Source organism: Balaenoptera acutorostrata, chromosome 5 (assembly GCF_949987535.1).
Source record: "Balaenoptera acutorostrata chromosome 5, mBalAcu1.1, whole genome shotgun sequence".
Classification (NCBI taxonomy): domain Eukaryota; kingdom Metazoa; phylum Chordata; class Mammalia; order Artiodactyla; family Balaenopteridae; genus Balaenoptera; species Balaenoptera acutorostrata.
This window is the reverse complement of record NC_080068.1, coordinates 106,381,659-106,407,387: the sequence shown is the minus strand read 5'-3', so window position 1 is coordinate 106,407,387 and position 25,729 is coordinate 106,381,659. Positions and strand designations below refer to the sequence as shown.

The window sequence follows — 25,729 nt, the reverse complement described above, 5'->3', positions numbered from 1 at the left end:
GCCTTGGCCTGTTCCTGAGAAGATTTTGGATGGAGTGTGATCATGGAATTGAGAGAAACATTGCCTTCAGACCCATAAGGCTATGTTAGCTTGGCATAGTTAGGAAGCTGTAATCTTTTCCACAATGTAGAGCTCAGACTTTATTGACCCATTTAATTTTTTTAAAATAATGACATTTTACTAGAGCAGAACAGCATGCAACCTAGATAGCCTCTGGCTGGACCTCTTGAATGATTTTAATTAAAACTAATTCCTCCACTTCTGGTAGATGTACCTTTTCCTTAATATCCTGGCAACAAAATGATACCACCTGGGGGAGAAACTTTCTTGGTTTTTGTTGTTGTTACTAATAGAATAACCACACTGTTAATTTCCAGTTTAAAAGGTTAATATATAATGTCTCCTAAAGGAACATCACCTTTTAATTGAGTAATCAGTTTTATCAAATTAACCTTTAGACCTTTTCAATTTCACTGAGCTGAGTTTCCATTAAGTCAAAATAGAGTAGGGGGATGTTAATCTGATGTTCTTGGAATTAGTCATTTATCGGTCTGCTCCGACCACGGGGTGCATAGCCACTTGGAAGTGGGTACCTGTCTTATTTATTTGTTCCTGACCCCGTTAGCCTCCGTTTCCGCGGAGATGGTTTCTAGGAGATGGTTTCTATTAGGGGCGGCACAGGACTCGCCGCCCCTCTGCTCACTGCTCTCACTCCGCCCGCCTTGACCTGACTGGGGAGTTGGGAGGAGGGTGGAGCATGCTTGCCCAGCCCCTTCCCCTCTCTCTTGGGTCTTCTGCCTCAGGTAGAGTACATTCTGTCAGGGTTACCATGTTAAGCCAAACTAGTTAAGAAAACAAAGTATTGGGGAGGGTTGGGAGAGGGAAATAGGTCTCTGTTGCTTTTCAGGTTCTGCTGAGGGGAGGATCATCCATTCCCCAGGAACCCATGGGCTTCCTTCTCTCCTTCCAACGACCCCCCCCACCCCCGAAAATGTGGACCCTGGGGTTGGGTCGTGGGAAGGTGCCGCACTGAGGGAGGAGAGGAGACTGGCCTCCTGGTTGGCCCTGGGAAGAGCCTTAGGCTTACTCTTCCCTCTTCTCTTGGGTGCCTGTCATCAGGATGGACACATTCCCTGCCCCTCTGTGCCTCCACTTTTCCAGGGAAGGCTCTGGAAGGGGGTGGTGCCTACAGGTCTTGGGGTGGGAGTGAAATAAATCCGGGAGGGACCTATTAAGGAGCACAGTTGTGTAGCTGTGTGTCAGGCCTCTTCAGGTCGGCCTCATGCATTAAGTGAGGTCATTCAGAAAGTATTTGGCTATTGAGATATTGATTTATCAGCCTACTAAACCCTAGGTATTGCTTGTGATGATGGGATGCAGTAATGAACAGATAGACAAATGTCCCTGCCTTTATGGAACTTATATTTTGGAGAGGAAGATAGACAAGAAACAAAATAAATGAGTAAAACATAATAGTGTTAGAGCAGGATAAATGCTTTTAGGGGGAGGGGAGACGGGAAAATAGAAATTGTCAGGGAGGGTACAAGTTTATAAAGGTAGCTTAGGGAAGGACTTATTAAGATGGGGGGGACATTGAGTAAACACCTAAAAGAAGTAAGCAGTCAGTTTATATAGATATCATCCAGGGAAAGGACATTCCAGAAGGAGAAGACGGCAGCAAGTGTAAGGTCCTAGTGCAGGAGTATGTCTGGAGGGTTCAAGGAACAGCAGGGAGGCCAGGGTGGCTGGAGCAGGAGGGACTGGGGAGTGTGGGGGACGGTAGTTGAAGATGAGCTCAGAGAGAGGGCAGCAGCCAGATCTCGTCAGCTGTCTTACAGCTCATGTAGCTCTTGTAAGGACCTTGGCTTTTACTCTTAGGGGGGAAGCACTAGAAGGTCTGTACAGAGGGTTGATAGGATCTGACTAACTTTCTAACAGCATCAGTAAGGCTAGTGTGTTAGAATAATCTGTGGAGGGACACGACAGAAGCAGCAGACCAGCTGGGAGGCTACAGTCACGGTCCAGGTGAGGGATGCCGATGGCATGGCCCAGAGGATGTGGATGTGGCAACAAGGTCACATTCTGGAATTACTTTGAACGTAGAGCCAACGAGATTTGTTAATGGATTAGCTGTGAGCTGGGAGAGAAAAAGAGGTGCAAGGATGACTCCAGGTTTGGGGCCTGAGCAGCTAGAAGGAATGGAATTTCCATCAACCTAGATGGGGGAGCATGTTTGAAGAGAGCGGGCAGGAGCTCAGTTTGGGGCATATTTGCAACACAGATTAAACATCTGAATAGAGATGTTGAACCGGTAGTTAGATATACGTGTCTCAAGTTCAAGGAGAGGTTCGAGCTGAAGACATAAATTTGGACTTGTCACTGTAGAACTGGTATATATGCTGACAAAAAAAAAGCCACGAGCCTAGCTGAACTCACCAAGGGAACAACGTAGATAGTGGAGAGATTGAGGGACTGAGGGTAAAAGGTATCAACAAAAAGCCTGAAAATGAGCAGCCAGGGAGACAGGAGGGAAACAGGAGAGAGTGTTGCCGGGGAAGACAGAGGAGAAAGCAAATCAGGGGGAGGGGAGCCATCAACTCCATCCAATCTGTGGAAAGTAACTGAGGGGAGGGATGACCCAGCGGTGACCTTGGGGAGTGAGGACCACAGTGGGGGGATGAGGGCAAAAGGCCCTTTGGATGGGGTCGAGAGAGAATAGTCAGGAAGATGGAGACGGGGTTGTAAGCGTCTCAGAGTTTTACTGAAAAAAGCAGGGAAATTGGACAGTAACTGGTAGGAGACGTGGATTTGAGAGATTTTCTTTTGTTTTTTAAGTTGGGAGAAATAACAGCATGTTTGTATGTGGCTAGGAAAGAGCCAGTAGACGGGGAACATTGATTTTATTAGGAACTAACACGTGTAGTGTTCACTGTGTGCCAGACACTGCCTAAGCACCGTGTCTACGCAGTAATTCTTTTACGGTTGATGGTGTACGAGAGAGAAAGGAGAATCGCTGTGGCCAACCTGGTGCCCAGGTGGAGGGGCAGAGCTAGGAGATGGACACCTCATCCTTAGTAGCTGGGGAGAAGGCACAGTGTGCCGGCCCATGGGAAGCAAGGTGGGGAGAGCTTGGAGGAGCGCCCAGAAACCAGGAAGCACAGTTATTACTGATGCTGCAGATGGGGACGGAGGTGTTGGAGGTTTGAGCTGTGAGGAGAAGATAGGAAACAGGCACCTGGGAGAGTGGGAAAGCAGACACAGTGAGGACATACCGCATAATTGCCAGGCACCATTAGGGGGCCATGTGTGGTTAGTAATCATATAAAGCCAATATTTTGATCTCTGTCTGATTCCCACTTGATCCTAAACTCAGCCGCTGGTGAGCTAGTAACTCTCCGTTCTCTGTACAGCGCCGGTCTCCGGACTCTTAACTCCAAATGGCCCTTCTCTCAGTGCTTCCCACTCCTGGCATTCTTCCAGGAGCCAGACTCTTCCTATAGCCCTCGGAAGTTTAGGATGGAAAGAGTCAGATCAATTAAACAAAATTCAGGCAACCAAATACTTTTTGAGTGTCCATCGTGTGAAAGCCGTCTGTTATTAGTTTGTGGACTGCACCAGTGTTCTGTTCTCCTTATCAGGTGAACTTCAGTAACCTCAGCCCTGTGTCAGCTTTGTGGCCACTGTGCTGTATGTCACAGTGACTTTTCCCTTTCTCCTTGGTAAATTATAGAACTTCAGAACTTTAGTTTCTCTAGAGTTTATCACAAAGTGTTTAGAAGACCATTTGCCCTGGTTTCATTTTTGAAAACAAAGTATCAATCATGGAACATCTAGTCTCAAGAGCATTACTTCTGTCCTTTTGAGTTGCATTATAAGGACAAGTGTTAGTAGCAGCTTCTTTCTTTCATATTTCCAGTTCTTTCTCCTCTTCCTTCTGTGCTCTTTGTTTCTACTACTGTCTCTTGCTTACCCAGGCCCCAGATCTCAGGGTCTGCTGATGCTTTGCCTCCAACGTCTACTCTGTTCCTGACAATTTTTACATCTCAGATCCATCACCTCTTTTCGGTCTTGCCACCCACGCTCTACCATTGCTCCTGTCTTCAGTTCGACAGAAATTTACTAGCACCTACCTGTGCTAGGGATATAAAGATGAATAAGGCAGGATTCTTTCTGACTTCCATAACCCATCACCTGATCTTCCCCCTCTCTTCCAGCTAATGTGGAATTGCCAACATTTATCTTCTTCAAGCTCTGCCTTTCCATTGGCTACAGAATAAAACTCCTCAAGTCATACTGGAGGCCCACCAAGAACTCGTCGCTTCTACCTAGCCTGTGCTCCAGCCAAACTGAACCACTGACTGTTCTCCAGACAGGCTCCCTCTCTCCCGATTCCGTTCTGTTGCTCAGAGCGTCTGCTCTTGTCTCCCACGGCTACATCCTGCCTTTCAAGATTTAGTTCATAGATCACCTTCTTCTGACTAGCTAATAGGGAATAAGCATCCCCTCTTCTGAACTCTTCTACCTTTTATGACTCAAGAAGTGCCTTGAGCAGTGGTTAAGAGTATGGAGCCAGGATGCCTTGGTTCAAATCCAAACTCTGCTAATTCCTAGCTGTGTGACCTTGGCAAGTTACTTAACCTCTCTGTGCCTCAGTTGCATCATGCATAAAATGGGAATTATAATAGTACCCACCTCATAGAATTTTGATAATTAAGTGGGTAAATATATGTGAAGTGCTTAGAACAGTGAATTAGTGTTAGTGTTAATGCATGGAAAGTGTTACATGGCTATTAACCTTTGTTTATGATGTATAGTTGTGTACATAAGCCTGTGGATATTACCTATTGTGATATAGTTTATTGAGAGCAGGGTCTATATTTTGTTCATGTTTGTAGCTCAGACATTAACAGTTTCATTTCATAATGTATATTGGGCATATACTATGAGCAAGGTACTACACTCGCTCATATTTAATATTTATAGCAAAAATGAGATTGTGGTCTTTAACTTTTGTCCAGACCTTTTCAGTAACCTTTGGAACAGAGTCTAAAATAATTTAAGTTATTCTCTCTTCTTCTCTGTCTTCAGGAAGTATCTAATTGCATATTAAATTAATAGGCAGAATGTCAATGGTATTTTGTAATTTTGAACTTGCCCTTTCTTAACATACTAATCAACCAGATAATTTTTAAAAGCCTATTCCTTTAAATTTCTGAACTAGCGAATGAACTTACTCCTCTGGTTTTTTCCTTGTTTCTCCCTGAAATAAATTGACTAATCCAAACCTGTACCTAACATAATCTCCTTAAACTGAATCTAATATTTAGATAAATTGAAGTCTGTAATAAAATTATTCCTCTGCACATCATAAAGGAAATAAAATCAAAGTTTGAAAAAGTTATGTGTGCATGTCCTGTGAGAATAGATCTTTTGGAATTATTTTCCAGATGGTTAACCTTTTCCAAATAGTAGTAATTTTGTTATGGTGATACTTAATTTGGGGCTATCTCACTGGCAAGCGTTCGTTACTTTTGATGAGTGTTTCAAATGCCGATTATATAGCTAGTGCTGTTCTTAAAACATCACAGAAGAATCAGAGTTTGAACCCTTTCTCAAGTTGCTCCATCTCCTCATCTGTCATGTCCTAAACTTTCTGTGCCATCTTTGGCCCCGCACCTTACCATCTTTCCTTCCACACCTTACCATCTTTCCTTCCACACCTGTGCTTTCTTCTGTGCTCTTTGTCCTAGGCGTCTCCTCATTTACCTCCACACCCAGTCAGCCCGGTCTCGTAGACCCAACCTATGAGATCTCTCTCAGATCTGTTATGCTTCCTCTCCCCCACTGACATGGCCTTGCCCAGGCTCTGTTCATCTCTTCCTGGATGCTCAGCGCCCTCTTAACTGGGGTCTGATTTCATCCACCTCCAGGCCAGTGACCACAGAAGACCCCATGCAAAATGCAGATTCCTCTGTTTAAAATCCTCCAGTGACTACGCCAGCCGGCAGTCCCCACCTTCTGTACCGCAGGGACTCCTTTCCAGTTGATAGTGGCATATTTGTATTTTGTATGATTGTTTTATTTGGGGGAAACCTATTGATACTGAAGAAACAGCTAATGCACATTTGGTAACTTTAAATAAATGTGTACTTATCATAATACCATCTGCATTCCTTTGGAAAATTGTGTAGACATATGCTAGACACATTCAGTGTGGAGACACTGACCGGGTGCATGTGATGTGCTGCCCCTTGAAATAAATCAGGGGGTCCCAGAGGTCCACAGCTAGGATGCTTGGTTTACAGGGACCACTTGGTATACTTCTGTTTTCCCTTTCATTCTCAGATGTGTCCTGTTGTAGATCATACATTATGTGGTCATTCCAACCATGACCCACAAGCTGGGGATTTGGAGCAGGTCTTCTCCCGCTGTCCCCTGTGTGGAGACTGTTCCTCTCCACCTGCCCAGCACCTCCCCTGCATGAACTGACCACTCCCCGCATGGGTCCCACAGTCCACTTTCAGACCAGTGCCATCCACTGCCGTTCCTTGTGCCCCCCGTGTCTGTGCCAGTCTCCCCTGTGGTGTGGTACCCTCTGTGGGAATCAGAAATGAGCCTTACTTAATTAACTTTGAACCCCCAGCCCCGCCACAGTGCCTGACATATGGGGGATTAGTATACAAGTGAGTGAATGAATGAATTGCGAGGATTAATAAGTAAATAAAATACATGTAAGTCACCGAGAATAGTGTCTGGTGCATACTAAGTGCTCAGCTAATGTTAGCACACCTACTGTGTGTGGGACAGCATTTTTAGGTACTGGGGAAACAGAAGTGAACGAGACAAAGTCCCTGCTTTCATGAAGCTTGCATTCTCCTGGGAGGAGATGGAAGTCACTATTTCAGAGTGCTGTAAAGGAAAACAAGCCAGGTAAGGAACGTACAGTCGGAGAGGAGTAGTGTGATTTGGTGAGCCGCAGCCCTCACATCACAAAGCAGAGTGTGGGAGGGCGGCTTTGAAGCTGAGAGACAGTGACTTAATAACCAGCACAGACTATTTACAACAGCTGAGACATGGAAGCAACCTAAATGCCCATCAACAGATGAATGGATAAAGAAGATGTGGTATATATATATATACAATGGAATGTTACTCAACCATAAATTTAAATGAAATAATGCCATTTGCAGCCACATGGATGGACCTAGAGGTTATCATACTAAGTGTAGTAAGTCAGACAGAGAAAGACAAATATCATATGATATCACTTATATGTGGAATCTAAAAAATTGGTACAAATAAACTTATTTACTAAACAGAAACAGACTTAGAAAACAAAGGGGCTACCAAAGGGGAAAGGGGTAAGGAGGGATAAATTAGGAGTTTGGGGATTAGCAGATACATACTGCTATATATAAAATAAACAACAAGGAACTACTGTACAGCACAGGGAACTATATTCAACATCTTGCAGTAATCTATAATGGAAAAGAATCTGTATAACTGAATCACTGCTGTACACCTCAAACTAACACAACATTATAAATCAACTATACTTCAATTTAAAACAAAAGAATTAGGGAGACTAAAAAAAATAAAAACTAAAAATAACCAACATAGGCACTGACCACCACTGAGGGCGAGTGCTGGGTGCGGCACAGGGGGTGGTCGGGGGGCTGGCTCTGATCAGGCCGTGTGAGCAGAGATACGAAGGCTGAGAGAGGGCAGGCGTCTGCCGGGAGAGAGTCCAGGCTGCCGAAGGCTGTGTGTCTGATTGGGGGACAGCAAGGAGGCCAGTGTGACTGGAGCAAAGTGAATGGGGGCGAGAGGCAGCAAGTATGGTCACAGGTGGAGGTTGGGAATATCAGGACTTTATATTTTATTCTCAGTGAGAACGGGAACGGGAGCTAGTGCGGCTGGTGGGTGGAAATGGAATGATTATCTAAGGTCCCTTTTAACTTGACATTTTGTGATTCTGAATTTCAGCTGTAGTGTCCGGGGTGTCTCATCAGTGTTCATAATAATGCTGCAGCACCCACCCATGTCTTACAGAAATGAGCACAGCGATATAACTACAGCAGCTTCAGGGTGCAGCATTACTGAAAGTGGGCACTCTTACTTGTTCAGTAACTTTAGAGTTTTAACTGATTATCAGGGGAAGTGAAATGGTTCTAAAAGCTCTTTCATTGTGAGTTTTGAAGACCGCTTGTGAACATGGGAGAAATGCCAGCCTGAAGCAGCTCTTCACAAATGGTGTCCCCGCAGCGCTCTCCATGCAGCCCCCAGGGGTTCCTCTGGGGGACTCCGACTCTGTCAGTGCGCTGTGTGACAGCCGTCAGTCGCTGCCCCGCTGTTCTCAAAGCCCACACTCTTGACAAGGCCTGTGTGCTCTGGCCCCTGATTCCACTCCAGGCCTGCCACACTCCCTCGCTGGCCTGGCCTGCTCCAGTTTGGTCTGCAGGAAGCTTTTCCTACCTGACGGCCTTCGTAAGTGTTGGTTCTACTGTCTAGAGCATTCTCCCACCTCTTAGCCTGGCCAGTTCCTCCTCATCCTTCAAGTCTCAGCTTAAACGTCACTGCAACAGGGAACTTTGTTCTTCCTTTCACACCCCGTGACTACACGTGTGGTCATTTGCTGCTGCCCTTTAATTTTGTCCCTCTCTCTCTCTTTGTTAGCCATGTCATGTCTGAATATGGGAGAATGACGGACACAGAACGAGACCAGATAGACCAGGATGCTCAGACATTCATGAGGACCTGCTCAGAAGCGATCCAGCAACTGAGAACACAAGGTGCCGTGCCCCGAAAGATGCAGCCAGCCAGCTGTGACTCAATTAAGTACTTACACGATGCATACGGCACAGCCGCGTAAAGCTCTCTTTTGTGTTCTTATTTCGATTTAGGTTTCAGAACTTTAAAATTCTTTTCTCCTGATTAGTGTTTTAACCTAAGCTGTTAAAAGTAATGAAAAGGCCATGAATTCAAGTTAAACAGATGGGAAGAGGGAGGCGGAAAGGACCTCTCCAGACAGAACCAAAAATTTACCAAGGGGCCAGGGTCAGAGAAGATGAATCGTGTGTGGCGGTGTGTGCATGTGTGCCTGTGTTCTGGGTGGCACTGAGAGGGGCAGCAGTTGATGGCACGTGGACAAGGATGCAAGGCCTCTAAACTCTCTACTTAGAGTATTAAAGTAAACTGTAGTATCAGACTCTCGTGGTTAAGAGGAAGGCTCTGGAGCCTTGGCTGCTTATGTACCCACCCCAGCTCCACCATGTTCTGGCCATATGGCCTTTGGCAAGTCACTTAATCGCCCTGGGTCTCAGTTTCTTCATCTATAAAATGGAGCTATTTCTTAGCGTATATTTCTTAGGTATATTTCTTAGGGTTGTTATGAGAATTCTCATAGCATCCTTAGAACAATAGCTAGCATTAGGGTTACTATTATCATCTCACTTTCACTGATGTTTAATTCTTACTGAGGGACTGAGATGGCTTCCTTGATTCTTTTTTAATTTGCTTAGGCAGATACAGATTACATTAACATAGCATAGAGTTCAAGTGGCCAGATGCTATTGTGCTTGACACAGACTTTTGTTTGGGAAGCTTCCATGGACAACCTGGAGAATCTGTTGAAAGCTATAGACATTCCTGCCAGAAAAAAATATACATATGCACAAAATTTTGTGTATGATTTCATGGATCCGCTAAATTCCTCATGTGAATCTCAGATTACGCGGCCCTATGGTAGAAACAGATCATGCCCCCTACCCTTAAGGACATTCATTGAGATAACCTAGAAAATACATGAACATTAATAAAATGAGGAATTAAGTACCAAACCACGTGACCTTGGCCTCCTTATTGACTCTGAACCTTAGTTTCTTCATGTGTAAAACAGGCATAATTATAATTGCCTTTTGGATTGTTTGGATCATTAGCAGTGAGTTATGTAAAGTACTAACAGGGTGCCTGCACATGGTAGGTACTCAGTCTCTCATAAACCGGAGCTGTCCTAGCAAAATAACTGGCACAGACTCTAAGAAGAAGTGATGGTTCACAGAAGAAAGGCATCCTTGTGGCTCAGTGACTCAAGGTTTCCTGGAGAAGGAAGGTTTGACTCGGTGTCTAAAGGAAATGTGAATGGCTGAAGGGAGAGGACGGAGCATTCCAAGCTGAAAAACAGGCAGGCAGAGGGGGCGTGTGTGCTCTGAGTTTAATTTAAACATGTTACTTGAAGGTCAGCTTGAGCGTTGGACGCTGTTAATACGAACGGGTTCAGCACTCAAGAAGAGGGCCGTGTCAAATGCGATCCCTACGTGCTGTAATAAACCATAAATTATTTGACTAGTTTTTCTGCAGGTTTAATCTTTTGCTCTCACAAAGCCTAATAAATCTTACTCTTTTAAAAATGTAATGTCACTTGACACAAGACTTGTTTTATAGCTGTATTCTTAAGAATACTTCTAATAAAGAAACTGTTGTGAGGAAGATGATGAATTGTTCTTCTGTATAATTGAATACAGAGCCCTGAATATTGTCCTTTTCTGTTACAGCCCACAAGGAGATACATTCCCAGCAAGTGAAGGAGCACAGGAGTGCTGTTTTGGATTTCATTGAAGATTACTTAAAAAGTATTTCATTTTATCTTAAAGGTCAAATGTGGCATTTCACAATAGATGGGATGCAACATTTAGCTTTGCCAGCTGAAGACTGTCCTGTCTCATTGTATTTAATGATACCTTTGCCTGAGACGCAGTTCTAAGTGGTCTCTGGTATTTTCCCCTGAACAGGAGTATGTAAACTTTACTCAGAACAAAGAGCCATCCGAGTTAAGCGAGTGGTGGACAAGAAAAGATTGTAAGTATTGTCTCCATTGGTGTTCTTTAATTAATAATAGTAATGATAATAACAGCAACTAAAGTTTGTAGAGCACTGTGCTTTAGAGTCAGACTGGGTTGCTATATAAACATGAAAAATAAGCTAATTTAATCAGGATATGTCATAATTAATGAGATCAGTAGCAAGTTCAGAGTGGGGACTGGTACCATTGAGTAGCAAAGCCTAGGACCTAAGAGCTCCAGCTTGCAGGCAGGCAGCCTGTGTTCAAATCCTGGCTTTGCTGTGTGACTATGGGAAGATTGCTTAACTTCTCTGTGCCTTAGTTTCCTCACTTGTAAAATGGAAAGATTTATAATACCTACCTTGTTGGGTTGTTGTGAGAACAAAATGAGTTGATATAGGTAAAACACTTGCTGTGAGTGGTTAATGTATGTTAACTTATACTATTATCTGCTCTTAAGCATTTACCATGTGTCAGGCACTATGTTTATTTCATTTAGTCCTCACAGCCACTCTATTAAAAAGTATTAGTATCCCATATTATAGAGCAAATTGAGGCTCAGGGAATTTGGGTTACTTGCCCGGTATCACATAGCTGAACTCAGATTTGAACGTCTGGTTAACCAGGGCAGATTTCTCAAACAATGGGCTTTGTGTTGGATGTTGAAAGAAAATAATCTGGGTAAGGGATTAGAGAGGAAGGAAGCAGTCCCAGCTCAGGCAGGAGGGCAGGCAGAGTATTTGCCCAAAGCAAGTCCTGGAGGAGAAGTTAGGGCCTTGATGGTGTGTGATTTATCATCGAGATGGTGCGTGGTCACTGGGTCTCACACCCACCAGAGCGAGAGATGCCAATTCTGCTTCCTTATCTCAGGCGGACATTGACACTTGAGACTTAACAGGTACCTTGAGTAAAGTAAGAAGGGGCTTTTGCAGCTGCCTCCTCAGTTCCTGGTTCTCAGCAGAGGTTTGGACAAATTAAGATCAGATGGGAATTGTTCTCATTTAGGCAGTGAAGTTCATCCTCGTCTCCTGTCAGATAGCTGCCCTGTGCCAATTACTTTGAGCAGAGGACCTTGAGGGAAATAACTGTGTGACCCTTCACAATGTAGTCCAGCCCTCCCTTCTAGTTCTTTCCTCACCTTACCCCAGAAGGCATCTGCCTAAAACATACATATACTTTTATCACTCCCTTGCTCCAGTGTCTTAACAAAGCTAAACTTCACAGCATGACATTCCAGGCGCGTAATGATTTGTTTCTTAGTTGGTCTCCGTGGATTTATGCTCTGACTATACCTGACTACTTTGTGTTCTAAAGAGGCCTTGTTCTTTCAAATTTTTATGCCTTAATCCTTGCTGATGTCTCTGCCCAGAATGCCCTTCACATATATACTTATATTCTCTGCCCCTGTCCCCCCATTCATGTGGCAAGCAAATTCCTATTTATCCTTCCAGCCCCGGTTAAGATGTTGCTTGCTCTTTAAGGACTTTCACAGTTCCCACGGGCCATATTAGTGGCTCCTTCCTATGTAGGTTCCCTGCGCGTTGTCATGGTCAGGTGTGACACTTCCACTCTTGGAAAGCTGCTAGTACGCCCCCTAAGCCCAGTGTGCAGCATGATGCCTGTCCCAGTCTAGGGAAGCCACTCAGTAAGGACTGTGGAATGAATGAATGAATGGCAAGTTTCCTGAAGATAATTTGGCTGTAAGTAGAGTTGTTTCCATTGTCAAGTTGGATTGGTGGGGTCTTTGTTTTTGTATTATTTTGTTTTCATTGGTGATGGTTATTGTTAAAAATCATTCTTATAAAATAGATTTGAGAAACCCAAGTTCTCATGTTTTATGGCATTATTGCTACTCTCGTGTTTGTTTTTTTCTTGGTGAAAGAAAAGCATATTTGTTAGTAAAGGGGCAGTCTGATAATTTCGTATTTTAAATCTTTCACAGTATAAGAGAAAAGTTATTCTCTGATGGTGTTTATTTTCATAGAATGGTAATATCACACTAATCTCTCACACCAAAGGGCTCTTATTCCAAACAGGGTAAAAATGTTTTGCCCGTGAAGGCATACATAATCTCAGCCGAGCTTTCTGGGTTTTTCTCTCCATGCCTGCTCCATTTCTTAGAAGGATGCACCATTGTCAAATGTAACTCTCTTCACCCATCCCTAGGCACTGTGCTACCTGAGTTGACAGTTGCACCTGCTGTTAGTTGCCTTAAGCTGAACATGCGGATGGTGATAACTCTTGCTGGGGTCTCACCTCTGTTCTTCCTCCTGCTATGAGACTGAGAGTCCTTTGAAGACAGGGACCATTGTGTCTTTTCTCTCTGTGGTCCCAGTGCCTTAATCAGAGCCTAGCACAACGTAGGTGCTCAGTTAAGGGTTCTTGAGTGAAGGAAGGAATGGGGCACAGACACTCATTACAGGATCCTCAGGTCTACGTATTGAGAGCTTATAAAATGGACAGGTTGTGGGCAGTATAGACACAGCATTGGCACAGGTGACCTTGTCATCCCCAAAGGGCTTGACATACACCCATATCCTCCTGATCACCTGAAAGCACTAATATTTTGGTTAAGATTTAAGTTGAAATAGCCAACAGATGCCCTCCTGGGTATATGCTCTAATTTAAAACATCAGAAACATTTCCCCTTTCCAGAAAGTAATCAGGTTGTGTATCGATCGCCTTTCTTTTTCCTGGGAAGAGGTTTAAGGTGGCGATCTGGAAATTAAAACTAACCTCTGATATTGCTTTTCACTAGTTCAGAGCATTTTCTTTGTTTAGGCGTAATAAACTACACAGAAATCCAGGAACACATCCAAACTTAAAATAGTAGGGCTTCTCTTCAAATTGCTATTTCTTTCTTATTCAGTGGTGGGTGAGTCGTCTGATCCTGAATCTACCCATGGCTAACCTTACTTTAAAGTTTGATGGGTTTTGGTCCATCATTTGAACACATCACTTTTCACTAGTACAGTGATATTCTTAGAGTGGGAACTTTTGGCTATTTTTTCTGCTTTAAGGGAGACTTGAGATTGATAAAAACATATTGCCTGTAAGATGATGTTTCTTCTAACATTGCACAGGTTATGAAACAACAGATAGGAAGTCTAGACAAGTTTACAGCACCTTCTGAATTTATCATTGTAGCTTTAAGTTAATTATCAGAATATTGTCTAATCCTACTATTAATTCTAAAGGATAATGTAAGTGAGAATTTCCTATGATATTCTGAGGAAATCCTGGCAACCTAAATAAAATAAGTGTTACTCTGTAAACAGGTTCCATGGTCAAACAAGTTTGAGAAACTCTTAGTGTATAGAGTTCCCTGAGTCTTTACACTGACCCTGTGCCTTGATTACATCTTTCTAAGAGAGAGCCCTGCTCACTGTGGAGCCTTTTACTCTTGAAACACCTGGCAAACACACTTTAGAAATAGTGCCCAATCCCATGGCCAGGTGTATGACCTTGAGTTATTTATTATTTACTCCCTTAGGTTGGTTACAAAAGATTAAAATTTTGCTGCATTCCATTTTTCCTTCTCATTTAAAGAAAAATTGGTATACTTACAACACATGCTCGCCATACTTATTTGGTACTTAAAGAATGTATTCATAGTATTATTTATGATTTGGTCCTCTCATTCCAACTAGATTGGAAGCTTGGTGAAGGCAGAATTTTGTCTTTTACCTCTTTATATCCACAGCCCCTAACCCGGTATCCTACACATCGTAGCAGCTCAATAAGTTTTGCCAATGTTGGGGATGATAATGATGATAGAGATGAAGAAAACAAGAAGTGATATGATGTGATACTAAGTCCATAGCAATGATTTTGTGTTTTTTTTTAAAATTTCAGCTTTTTTGTATTTGACATACAAAATTTTAAAATATTTAAAGAGTACACTGTAGTAATTTGATTTATGTATGCATTATGAAAGGATTCCTGCCCATCTAGTTTAACACATTCATAACCTCATATATTTATCTTTTTTTGCCTATTTATTTAGTTACTTATTGAATTTTTGTATTTTATTTTATTTATTTTTTATATAGCAGGTTTTTTTTTTTTTTGCTGAGAACATTTAAGTTCTTTTCTCTTAGCAAATTTCAGTTATACGATACAGTGTTATGAGCTATAGTCATCATGTTGTACATTAGATCCTTAGACCTTGTTCATCTTATAATTGAAAGTTTGTACCCTTTTACCAACCTCTCCATATTTCCCCCACCTGTGATTTTGTCTTATTCACCACCTAGAACAGGGGATCAGCAAACTATGGCCTGTAGGCCAAATCTAGCCTGTTTTTGTACAGCCCTCAAGGTGAACATGGTTTTTATAGTTTTAGATGTTTGTAAAACAAGAAGCAAAAGAAAAAAAGAAGAAGATGGAGATAGAGACCATATATGTTCTTTCACAAAGCCTCCAGTATTTCTCATCTGGCCCTTTACAGGAAAAGCATGCTCACCCTGGCTTAGACCAAACTCTCTGAGGTGAAGGACTGCATTTTTGTTGTGTGTTCTTTGCAGTCCATCGTGGACTGATGTGTCAAGTTCCACTGCGCAGGTCAAGTTCATAGCTTGTGCTGCTGGTGGGCCACCACAGTAGTTTGATAACACCTGAAGTGGTCTATACCCTGTTCAGAGACAGGAGCCCCCTGATTAAATGGCAGTATCAAATTGCTATACATGTTTCTAAATGCTTATTCTTCATTTTTGTACTTACTCATAGCACACCAGTAACAAACAGTTCATAGTCTCATACTGGTCTGCGGACCATACTTTGAGTAGCACTGGCCTGAAAATCACCCAGTATGGAGTAGATACCCAGTAAATATCTGTAAGTGTGAAGATGGCTTAAGGTAGTGTGAGATATTCCCGCTCTGTGGGAGTACAGGGTACCTGTGCCAGAGTGGATACCTTAGACTGAAAGCCATCTTTGAAATGAGAGTGCGATAATATTAGGTATCAAAAATATCTCCTTTCTACCCAGAGTCTTTGTTGGGGGCATAAAAGAAGTATAAGAGCTATGCCTGACTCTGGAATATTAATCATTTTTCTCTAATATTTGTATAGGGCTTTATTTAAGGTTTGCAAAGAACTTCTTCCACATATTTTCTTGTTTTAAAACTGGAAGATCTGTTTCTCTCCCTCTCTTCTATCTCTTCCTGTTCTTAAGTTTTAAATAAAATCCCAAAGTCTTTCAAATAAGGGACCTGGAAACAGATGTTGGCCAGGTGGAAACTGTTTTGATTGCTGTTATGAAATGCTCAGCTTTCAGTTAGAGAAGTCAATTTAAGTAAATCATGGAGCATAAACTGATCTTTCTGATGACTTTTTAAAAATTGTTTTTTTCAAATTACCTTCAACTAGTTAATCTGTAATTTCCCTGAGGATCTCAGTAGACATTCTGTATATAATTAGATCTGTTTTTATCACTTAAAAAAAAAAAAGCACTCAACTTCATCTACGTCTGCTGCATTGCAGTCTTTTATTCATTTTAAATTAAAAACTGGCACATTAGCATACCCTGGACACAAAGGGCGACAGACATTAATGGAACCCTTTATTTAAAAGTCAGTTAAGCCCCTCTCCTTCCTGAACAATTCAGTCCTGCAGCCATGGAGTGGGGCAGAGTAAGGCGCGTGTCTGCAGCTTTGGGGAGCTGTCATTTCCCAGGGCAGGTCAGAGTCTGAGCAAGCTGAGGAGGGGTGGCTCAACATGGGCAGTGAGCAAGGACAGGGGCGTGTCCACATGGGGGAGGAGTGGCAGTGGAGGTGGCAAGTTGGTGGTATGCAAGGGGGACTGATCAAATAATAAGTATATACGGATAATGGGAGCCAGGTTTCACACTCCCAGGGGAGTGAAAGGGAAATTGGATTGGAATGAAAAGTACTGGTGTGAACTCATGGTTTTCATTTTACATAGGTAGGTACAGAATTGAAATATGGTTGTAAATGTGTATGCGTGTCTAGGTCTGCAAACACATACACATATTTTCTGGTTCTGTCCACTGAGAGGGCCTGGACGCACCGACATCCCAGTAGCAATGAGAATACTTAGCACTCAGATCTTGGCTTCTTAAAAGCAATTTCAGCTTCCAGGAACCAGCGCTCCTTGGAGAAATGGCTGATTCTGGGGCTGGGTCAGGGTAAGTATAAAATGAGCCTGGAACATTTTGTTGTGCCAGAAAGCAAGGGACGGCTCAGAGAGTGATGGGGACATGCAAAAAGGACATAAGCCAGTTTGAAGGGGCTTCCGCTGACCAAATTAGAGACAATTGGAGCGTCAAAATACATTGTAGCAGATTATAACCTATTGAATAAAGTAGGGCATCATGAGCCCATCTAGAGAAGAATAAATAAATGAGTAAATTGAAAGTTTGAAATTGATAATTGCATAGTATCTAAGCAGTCCCTCCCCCAGGCCTTATTAATTACAAAGAGGGAAAGAGTAACTTTACGGTTACAGCCACTACCTTAATCAAGTGATCAAAGTGAAATCATGTACAGCCTGATAGGATGAAATGAGAAGTATGGAAATAGAATATCACTTCTATCATATTATATTGTTTTTACACCAGAGATGCATAACCTGAATCCAATCGCGAGGAAAGGTCAGACAAACTCAAATTGAGGGATGTCTTACAGAATAACTGACACATTTTTGTGTATCAAGGATTTGAAACTCAAGGAAAGGTTAAGATCTGTTCAATCCAAAGGAGACTAAAGAGAAACGCCAACTAGATGCAGTCAGTGTGTGACTCTGAGCTGAATTTTTTTCTTACAAAGGATATTATTGAGATCTGGTCAAATTAGAATGGGGTCTAGGGAGAGGATGGGAGAAATGTATCAATGTGAATTTCCTCATATGGGTGGTTGTATTCTGACTGTATCAAAGAATACTCTTGTTTTTAGGAAATACTAAAATATTCAGAGGTGAAGGGGCATCAGGTTGGCAACTTACTCTCCAATGGTTCAGGAAAAAGCGTTCTTCGTACTACAGACTTCTCTGCATGTGGTTATTTCACGATAAAATAAAACCCCACAAGATCCCATTTCACACATGTTAGAATGGCTAAAATAAAAGTGATAAATGTTAGGGAGGATATGTAGCAACTGGAACTCTCATTTATGGCTGGTTAATAATTGGAACTCTGATTTATGGCTAGTTACTTCTAATAAAGTAACTCTTTATTAGAACCAGCCAGGGACTTCCCTGGTGGTGCAGTGGTAAGACTTCACGCTCCCAATGCAGGGGGCCCGGGTTCGATCCCTAGTCAGGGAACTAGATCCCACATGCATGCCACAACTAAGATTTCACATGCCACAACTAAGGAGCTGGCGAGCCGCAACTAAGGAGCCCGCCTGCCGCAACTAAGACCCAGCGCAACCAAATAAATAAATAAAAAGAAATTTAAGAAAAAGAAAAGTATATTAACAACGAATTTATAAAAAAAAAAAAAAGAACCAGCCAAATAGTTCTCCAAAGTTAAATGACCACCCAATGGTCCAGCAATTCCACACCTAGGTTCTTTATGCCTAGAATATCCTTTCTGCTTTTCTGTGCCTGGCAAAAACTTTACTCCTCTTTCAAGAGTTTGCCTAAGTGACACTTCCCCTGAGAAGCCCCCGGTTACTTCTACTCTCTGAATTAGTAGCAGTAATAATTTATAAAGTACTTACCTTTTCCATAGTACTTTTTTTTTGGTCTGCTGTGTTATTTAGTCTTTGCAATGACTTTGAGTGTTAATATTGGAAGGATACCAGAAGCCAGGTTTCTTATTATCTAAGAAGTGAAACAGAAAAAGGCAGAATGAACCTTGTTTTATTGGTTGGAACAGAAGATACTGGAAGCTGTTCTACAGATATGGAAACTGAGGCCCAGTGCTTACAAGGTGAGCCAGGGCAGCACCTACTGCACGCCAACCTCTATGCTAGGTCCGTTGTCACGGGTGATCTCATTCAGTGTTTACAAGAACCTTTTTAGAAAAGCGCTATTTAATTCATTTTGCAGATGAAGAAAACTCAGACAAAGAGGATTTAAAAAAACAAAACAAAACAAAAAACCTGTCACATTGCAGCTAAGTGGCAGACTAGAGGCTACTCTGCAGATAAGCTGCAGACTAGGATCCAAGCCCACTTTTGTCTCCAAACATATTTCTGAACATATTTATCTTTCTCAGGCAGTCAATCAGCCAATGGTTTAAGGACCCAGTCTCCTACCACCATGGATGTGTGGAATTACTGGAGTAACCTGTCAGCCAAGACAGTCTAGGAGGACATCAGGCCAGTCCTACTGAGGAACATGGCTGAGGACAAGGCTGTGCACACTCAAGCAGCTTGTGGCTGCCCCCCCGAGACCTCTCCCCTGCTGATGTACCAAGACTCCTCAAATCCTTCCCCCTCCACAGCACCAACCCAGAAGATGAGCACTAGTTGGCCCCTAATTGGAAGATGCTGCTGAGTCCCTTGCACTGATTACAGCAGTGTTCTCCCTTCTCTGAATTTTTTGATTTTTTCTTTTTTTTTTTTCTTTTTTAGATTTTTGGCCACACCACGCAGCATGTGGGATCTTAGTTCCCAAACCAGGGATCGAACCCGTGCCCCCTGCAGTGGAAGCGTGGGGTCTTAACCACTGGACCACCAGGGGAGTCCCTGAATTTTTTGAATTATTAATGGATTTTGTCAGCTGTTTTCTTCTGTTCCTCCATTGGTCTGCATCTTGTCAGAATAAAAAATGTATATTTCTTTAGGATTTCACAAGACTGTCTAACCCCTCTGCCTTTTCTTATTACCCAGTGATAGTAGCAGCAGTAGTAAGAGTCGTAGTAATAGCTAATTTTTTCAGCTCTTGCTCTAGACTTGTCTAGAGCACCTTTTCCTCTGCTTATTGACCATTCGTATATTTTCTTCTTTGAGATGTCTGTTCAAGTCTTGAACCCATTTCTTTACCGGATTGTTTGTCTTTTTATTGTTGACTTGTAATGGAGTTATTTTTGTATAGCATGCATACAAGTTCCTTGCTGGATATGTGCTACAAATATGTTTCCCTGTTCTGTGGCTTGTCTATTCATTTTCTTAAAGGTGTCCTTTGATGAGCAGAAACTCTTAATTTTGAGGAAGTCCAATTTATCTGTTTCTATATTGTCTACCAAGCTATTCTTTCATGTTTTCTTCTAGGATCTTTGCGATTCTAGGTTTTATGTTTAGGCCCATCATCTATCTCAGATTAGTTTTTTGATATAGTAAGATGAGGTTGAGGTTCATTTTATTCCATATAAATATCCACTTATTCCAGCAGTATTTCAACTTTCTTTTCCTCATTGAATTGACCTGGCACCTTTGTCAAAAATCAATTGACCATACATATATATCTGTTTCTGGACTCTTTATTCAGTGTTGTTAATCAGATTTTTCTTATTCTGGTACCTCACTATCTTGATTACTGTGGCTTTGTAGTAAATCTTCAAGTCAGCTGATGTTAGTCCGCCTAATTTCTGCTGTTTCAATATTGTTTTTGCTATTCTAGATCCTTTGTATATTTCCATAGAAAGTTTAGAATCAGCTTGTCAGCTTCTTCAGAAAACCTGCTGGGATTTTTATAGGGATCATATCGAACCTATATATAAATTTAGGGAGAATGGATATCTTAATATCTATCCACAAGCATGGTATATCTTTTCATTGATTTCTATCTTTATATTTAAATTTCTTTTCCTCAGCAATATTTTGTCATTTTCAGCGTAGAGGTGTTGCTCATCTTTTGTTAAATTTATTCCTGGATTTTCTTTTCTTTTTTTTTCTTTTTTTATTCCTATATTTTTTGAAGCTCTTGTAAGTGGTATTGTTTTATTAATTTTCCTTTTCAATTTCTCATTGCTAGTATATAGAAAATACAATTAATTTTTGTATCTGCAAAATACTTTCTGTCCTGCAACCTTAATTAATTCACATATTAGTTCTAGCAGCTTTTTTGTAAATTCTGTGTAATTTTCTGCATAAACAATAATGCCATATATAAATAACATAATCTTTATGCCTTTTATTTCTTTTTCTTGCTTTATTGCACTGCCTAGGATGTGGGCCTCCAGTACCATGTTGAACAGAAGTGGTTAGAATGGACATCCTTGCCTTGTTCCTAATTACGGGGCAAGGATTTATTGCTTCACATTAAGTGTGATGTTAGCTATAGATATTCTGTAGCTCTTCATCAGGTTAGGAAATTCCCTTCTTTGTCAGGGGTTCCCAAGACTGCCCTCAGGTTTAATGATTTGCTAGAAGGACTCACAGAACCCAGAAAATCTGTTATACTCATGGTATAGTATTACAGTGAAAAGAAACAGATTAAGATCAGCAAAGGTAAAAGGCACGTAAGGCAAAGTCTAGGAGCCACCAGATGCAAGCTTCTTGTTGTCCTCCCAATGGAATAGTACGGACAGTGCTTAATTCTCCCAGCAATGAGAATGTGTGATGTGGGACAACATGTACACAGTATTTGTCAACCAGGGAAGCCCATACGATTTCATTGGGGATCAGTCATGTATGCATGGAGCACCCAAGCCGCTGACTTTCGTTAATCAGTCTAGTCCCTCCAGAGGTCAAACTCAAACAGCTTGGTCCAAGACCCCAACATGAATCACATTGTTAGTGTAAACTGTCTGGTGTGGTCCAAGGCCCCAGGGGTACAAAAACAGTCTTTATCAGGCAGGATGTTCTAAGAGCTTGGTGGTTATCTCCCAGGAACTGGTCCAGGGCCAGTTTCTTTGTAATGTGTAGAGTTGCAACACCCAAACCTGCTGCATCAACCCTTTCCTGCACACTCTCTAGTACTAGTTTGCTGAAACATTTTATTGTGAAGGTATCTTGAATTTTTCAAATGCTTTTTCTGCATCTAATGAGATGATCATGTGCTTTTCTTCTTTTCTGTTAAGGTGTATTACACTGATTGATTTTAAGATGTTAAACCAACTCTGCATTCCTGGGATAAACCCCACTTGGTCATGATGCATTGCTGTTTTTATACATTGTTAAATTCAGTTTGCTTATATTTTGTTAAGGATGTTTGCATTTATGTTCATGAAGATATTTGTCTAATTTTCCTTTCTTGTCATATCTTTGTTAGATTTCCATATCAGGGTAATGCTGGCCTCATAAAATGATTTGTAATTGTTCTCTCTCCTCTCTTGTTGCCCAGGTATACTACATCCCTACCTTTTTTCTCATCTTAGGGAAAAACATTTAGCCTTTCACCATAAGGTATGATGTTAGCTGTAGATTTTTTGTAGATGTCTTTTATCAGATTATGGAAGTTCCCTTCTATATGCACTTCTCTTCACCTTGCTTGATTTGCTCCATAGCAGTATATAAAGGTATTCTTCACTCCTTACAGCTCCATAGTACTCCAGAGTTTATTAAGCCAGTTCAGGTTGATGGACATATGGTTAGTTTCCAGGATTTTGCTGTATTAAAATTGAATTACAAAATTGCTACAATGAATAGCCTTGCACCTACCTTTTCATATTATTGCTGTATCTTTGGGATAGAGTCATAGAAGTCCTATTGCTGGGTTAGAAAGTAAATATAATTTTGCTAGATATTACCAGATTTCCCTCCATAGGCGTTAATACCATTTGGCATTTTTTATGCATTTCAAAATAAATTGCAAACATCAGTACACTTATCCTTAAATACTTCAGCATGTATATCATTAACTAGAGTTCAATATTTATTTACAGTTGTTCTGACTATTCTTGCATGTTTCCAAATGAATTTTATAATTGACTTGTCTGACTTCATGATGGCGGGGTGGGGGAACCTGGTGATATTTTTATTGGGATCACATTATATTTTTAAATTAGGGAGAACAAACAGCTTTATGATATTTCTTTTTTCAATCCAAGAACATGATATATCTTTTCATTTGTTACAGTATATTTTTTTTATCTTTCAAGAACATCTGTGAGTTTTGGGCTTTTCTTGCTAAGTTTACGCTGCAATTTTTGTTGTTATTGTTAGTTTTTTAATCTTTTTTGTTTTGGCTATTGAAAATGGAGTCTTCTCTTTCGTTGTATCTTCCAACTCTAAACCAGGTACTTTTTGATGAACATCTAAGTCATTTTTTTGTTATTATAAGCAGTGCTGAATATCCTTGAAACGATATCTTTGTGCATATCTGTGGTACTTAGAATAGCAGATTTATTTTTCAAAGATGGCTGCACCCAAACATATCCCATTCCACATGGTCTTATTAAAATGTGATTTTGTTACTGCTTCATTGAGCGGGAGATATGAGGTCTGTATTCCCTCTCCTTGAACCTGAGTGGACCATTGCAACTGCCTGGGCAGTGGAATATGACAGAAATGACAGTTTGTTATAAACTGAGGCTGAGGCTGTTATAAAAGGCATTCAAGCTTTTACCATAGTCTCTGAGACTGCTTTCTTTGGGGGAAGCCAGCTGCCATGCCAGGTAACACATTAGCATGGCCCCATGAGGAAGAGATGGGGCTCCTCCCAGCACCAACACACAGCTGTGTGAATGAGCTTCCTTGGAAGTGAACCCTCCAGCCCCAGTCAAGCCTTCAGATGGTGGGGCCCCGTTGCCCTATAACGGTACCCTCATGAGTCAGAACCGCCCAGCCAAGCTGCTCCCAAATTCCTGACCCCAGAAACATCGATAGGTGGTAAATGATTAATATTGTTTCAAGGCACTAAATTTTAGAGTGGTCTGTTACTCAGCCATAGTAACTGGAACACTTAACATGATCGATATTATAATTACTTTTGAAATTTCTTTTGTTAATGTTGTAGAGGAGCATTTCCGAAACAGCCTTTCTTAGAACACTAGTCTGTTGTGTTTTGGGTTCCCTAAGGTCACATCCCACCCCAGCCATTTACTAACTATGTGACCTGGGCAAGTTTCCTAACTTCCCTATACCTCAGTTTCCTCCTCTGTAAAAAGGCCATTAATACTAGTAACTACTTTATAGGGATGTATGACATTAAATGAATTTATGCATACATAGTGCTTAGAAAAGTGCCCAATACCTGATAAGCCCTCAATAAACGTTAAGCTGGCATTGATTATATCATCCTTATATGCATTTACATTGTTCTTTTTATTTTTAGTCTTTCTGCCTAGTAACGTGGAAATTATCTTAGATCGTTTTAGCAATCTGCCTAGAATTTTCCTAGTGCTGTATGAATTCCAACACACAAGGCCCGTTGTTTCATAACCGGGCTGTGTTTCCTCGTATTAGCCATTAATGGACAGTTACAAAGTACCCGTTCATTCAGCCTATATGTATTGAACACTAAATGGCCCACCCTCATCTGGAGCCTAGGGCCGCACAGCAACCACGACTTACAAAGGCAGGTGCCCTGCTCTCAGAGCGTGCACGCCAGTGGGGTGGGACAGACACTAAAGAAATGAACGAGCAGGGTGATTCCAGACTGCAGTGACTGCTGGGGAGAAGACACACAGGCACTGGGGCACAGGTTCGTAACAGGCGGAGGCCTCTTTTAGGTAGGAGAGTCAGAGGAGGCCTCTGTGAGCGCGTGAGGTTGCACCTGGCCCTGAGGGTGGAAGAGAATACACTGTGGGAGGAGCCCAGGGCCAGTGCCGAGCGCTGAGGCTTAGGGACCTGAGTCAAGGCCTTGCCCCCCAGTGGATATTTAAAGACTTGGGCTTTTACGGTTCAGTTCTTTTCAGATATTACTTATATGTCATATTTGTTATATAACACGTGCGTGTGTGTAGTCAGCAACACTTTTGCATTGGTGTAAGACAACCAGCTTCTTGGGTTTGTTGAACTTAGAGCCGTCGGCCTTCGCTGCCCACGTGTAGAGTGTGGGTTCAGGAGGTCGGGCTGTTCCGGTGTCCTTTCTTTCGGCGCGTCCTGACGGCACTCGTCCTGCTGCGTGCTACGGCTGGGGGTGTGCGGTCTGCTATGTAGTAAGTGCCCCACTAGAGCTGTGTGGGGATGGCCGCTGGGCCCAGGGCAGCGGCTCTGCTCTCCCCCAGAGGGCACAGAGCAAGCGTGAGGGCCACGTGTGACTCCTCTCTGCTTTCAGGCGGAATCCTGTTGTGTAAGTAAATGATATGACTGCTAATTTTTTATCTTTAGATCTAAGCTGGAACCAGAACGAAATACAAAGACAAGAGAATCCATGTCTTCTGAGAAAGTTTCACAGAATCCTTCAAAAGACTCTGAAGAAAGACCTGTCACTGAAGAATTTCCAGGTATGAATTAAAATCAAAATCTTGCCTTGCGCCTCTTCCTTGTGACACGTTGGCCAAAATACAAAGCAGAAAAAGAAGGAACACAGCCCCAGACATCTTGTGCTGTTAGTATTTGCATAAAGCAAAGGAAACACGGAAGTGTCCGTCTTTTTTGGCCACAGTTGGAGCTTAATGCCGCCGCAGGGGCGGGGTGGGAGGATCCCCCAGTCACCTGGCAGCCGCCAAGGTCCAGAGAAAGGGCCTGAGTTGCTGTGCACCAGTGGGGTGGGGACTGGAGACTTAGAACCTGGAAGAATCATGGGGATCTTTGCCTGTCAGTCTCGGGAACGGTGGGGTGCTGCCTCCCCTGCACCCACGCAGTGCACTGTCAGCACTGACCTTGCCTGGACCTGACCATCCTGCCTTGGGGCGGAGCCTGTGGTGTCAGCCGCCCTTGTCAGCCAATTGAGCCACTAGGACAAAATGCAAGTCTGGGTTTATACACTTCCTGTCTTCATGTTTGCTCGCCGGGCTCCTAACACATGGTGGATGCTGGATAAATACAGTGTCTCTATAAAGTCTGGAAACATAGGGGAATATATATATAATGCTGTCAGGGACGTCTTCAATCCATGTGTCTGGCCAGGGTGGCCACCCTGTGTAGGGGTTGCA

The 25,729-nt window shown here is 42.2% G+C and overlaps 1 protein-coding gene across 3 annotated transcripts in view; it reads left to right on the top strand.

The window, feature by feature from the left end:
• The window catches only part of STX18 (syntaxin 18), a 120,735-nt gene that overhangs the window by 70,865 nt on the left and 24,141 nt on the right, over positions 1-25,729 (top strand). For all 3 annotated transcript variants that reach the window (XM_007190961.2, XM_028168660.2, XM_028168659.2), the window contains 4 exons: positions 8,677-8,792; positions 10,554-10,631; positions 10,791-10,857; positions 24,963-25,078. In XM_007190961.2, coding sequence (XP_007191023.1) covers positions 8,677-8,792; positions 10,554-10,631; positions 10,791-10,857; positions 24,963-25,078 — 377 coding nt within the window. The remainder of the gene's footprint in view (positions 1-8,676; positions 8,793-10,553; positions 10,632-10,790; positions 10,858-24,962; positions 25,079-25,729) is intronic.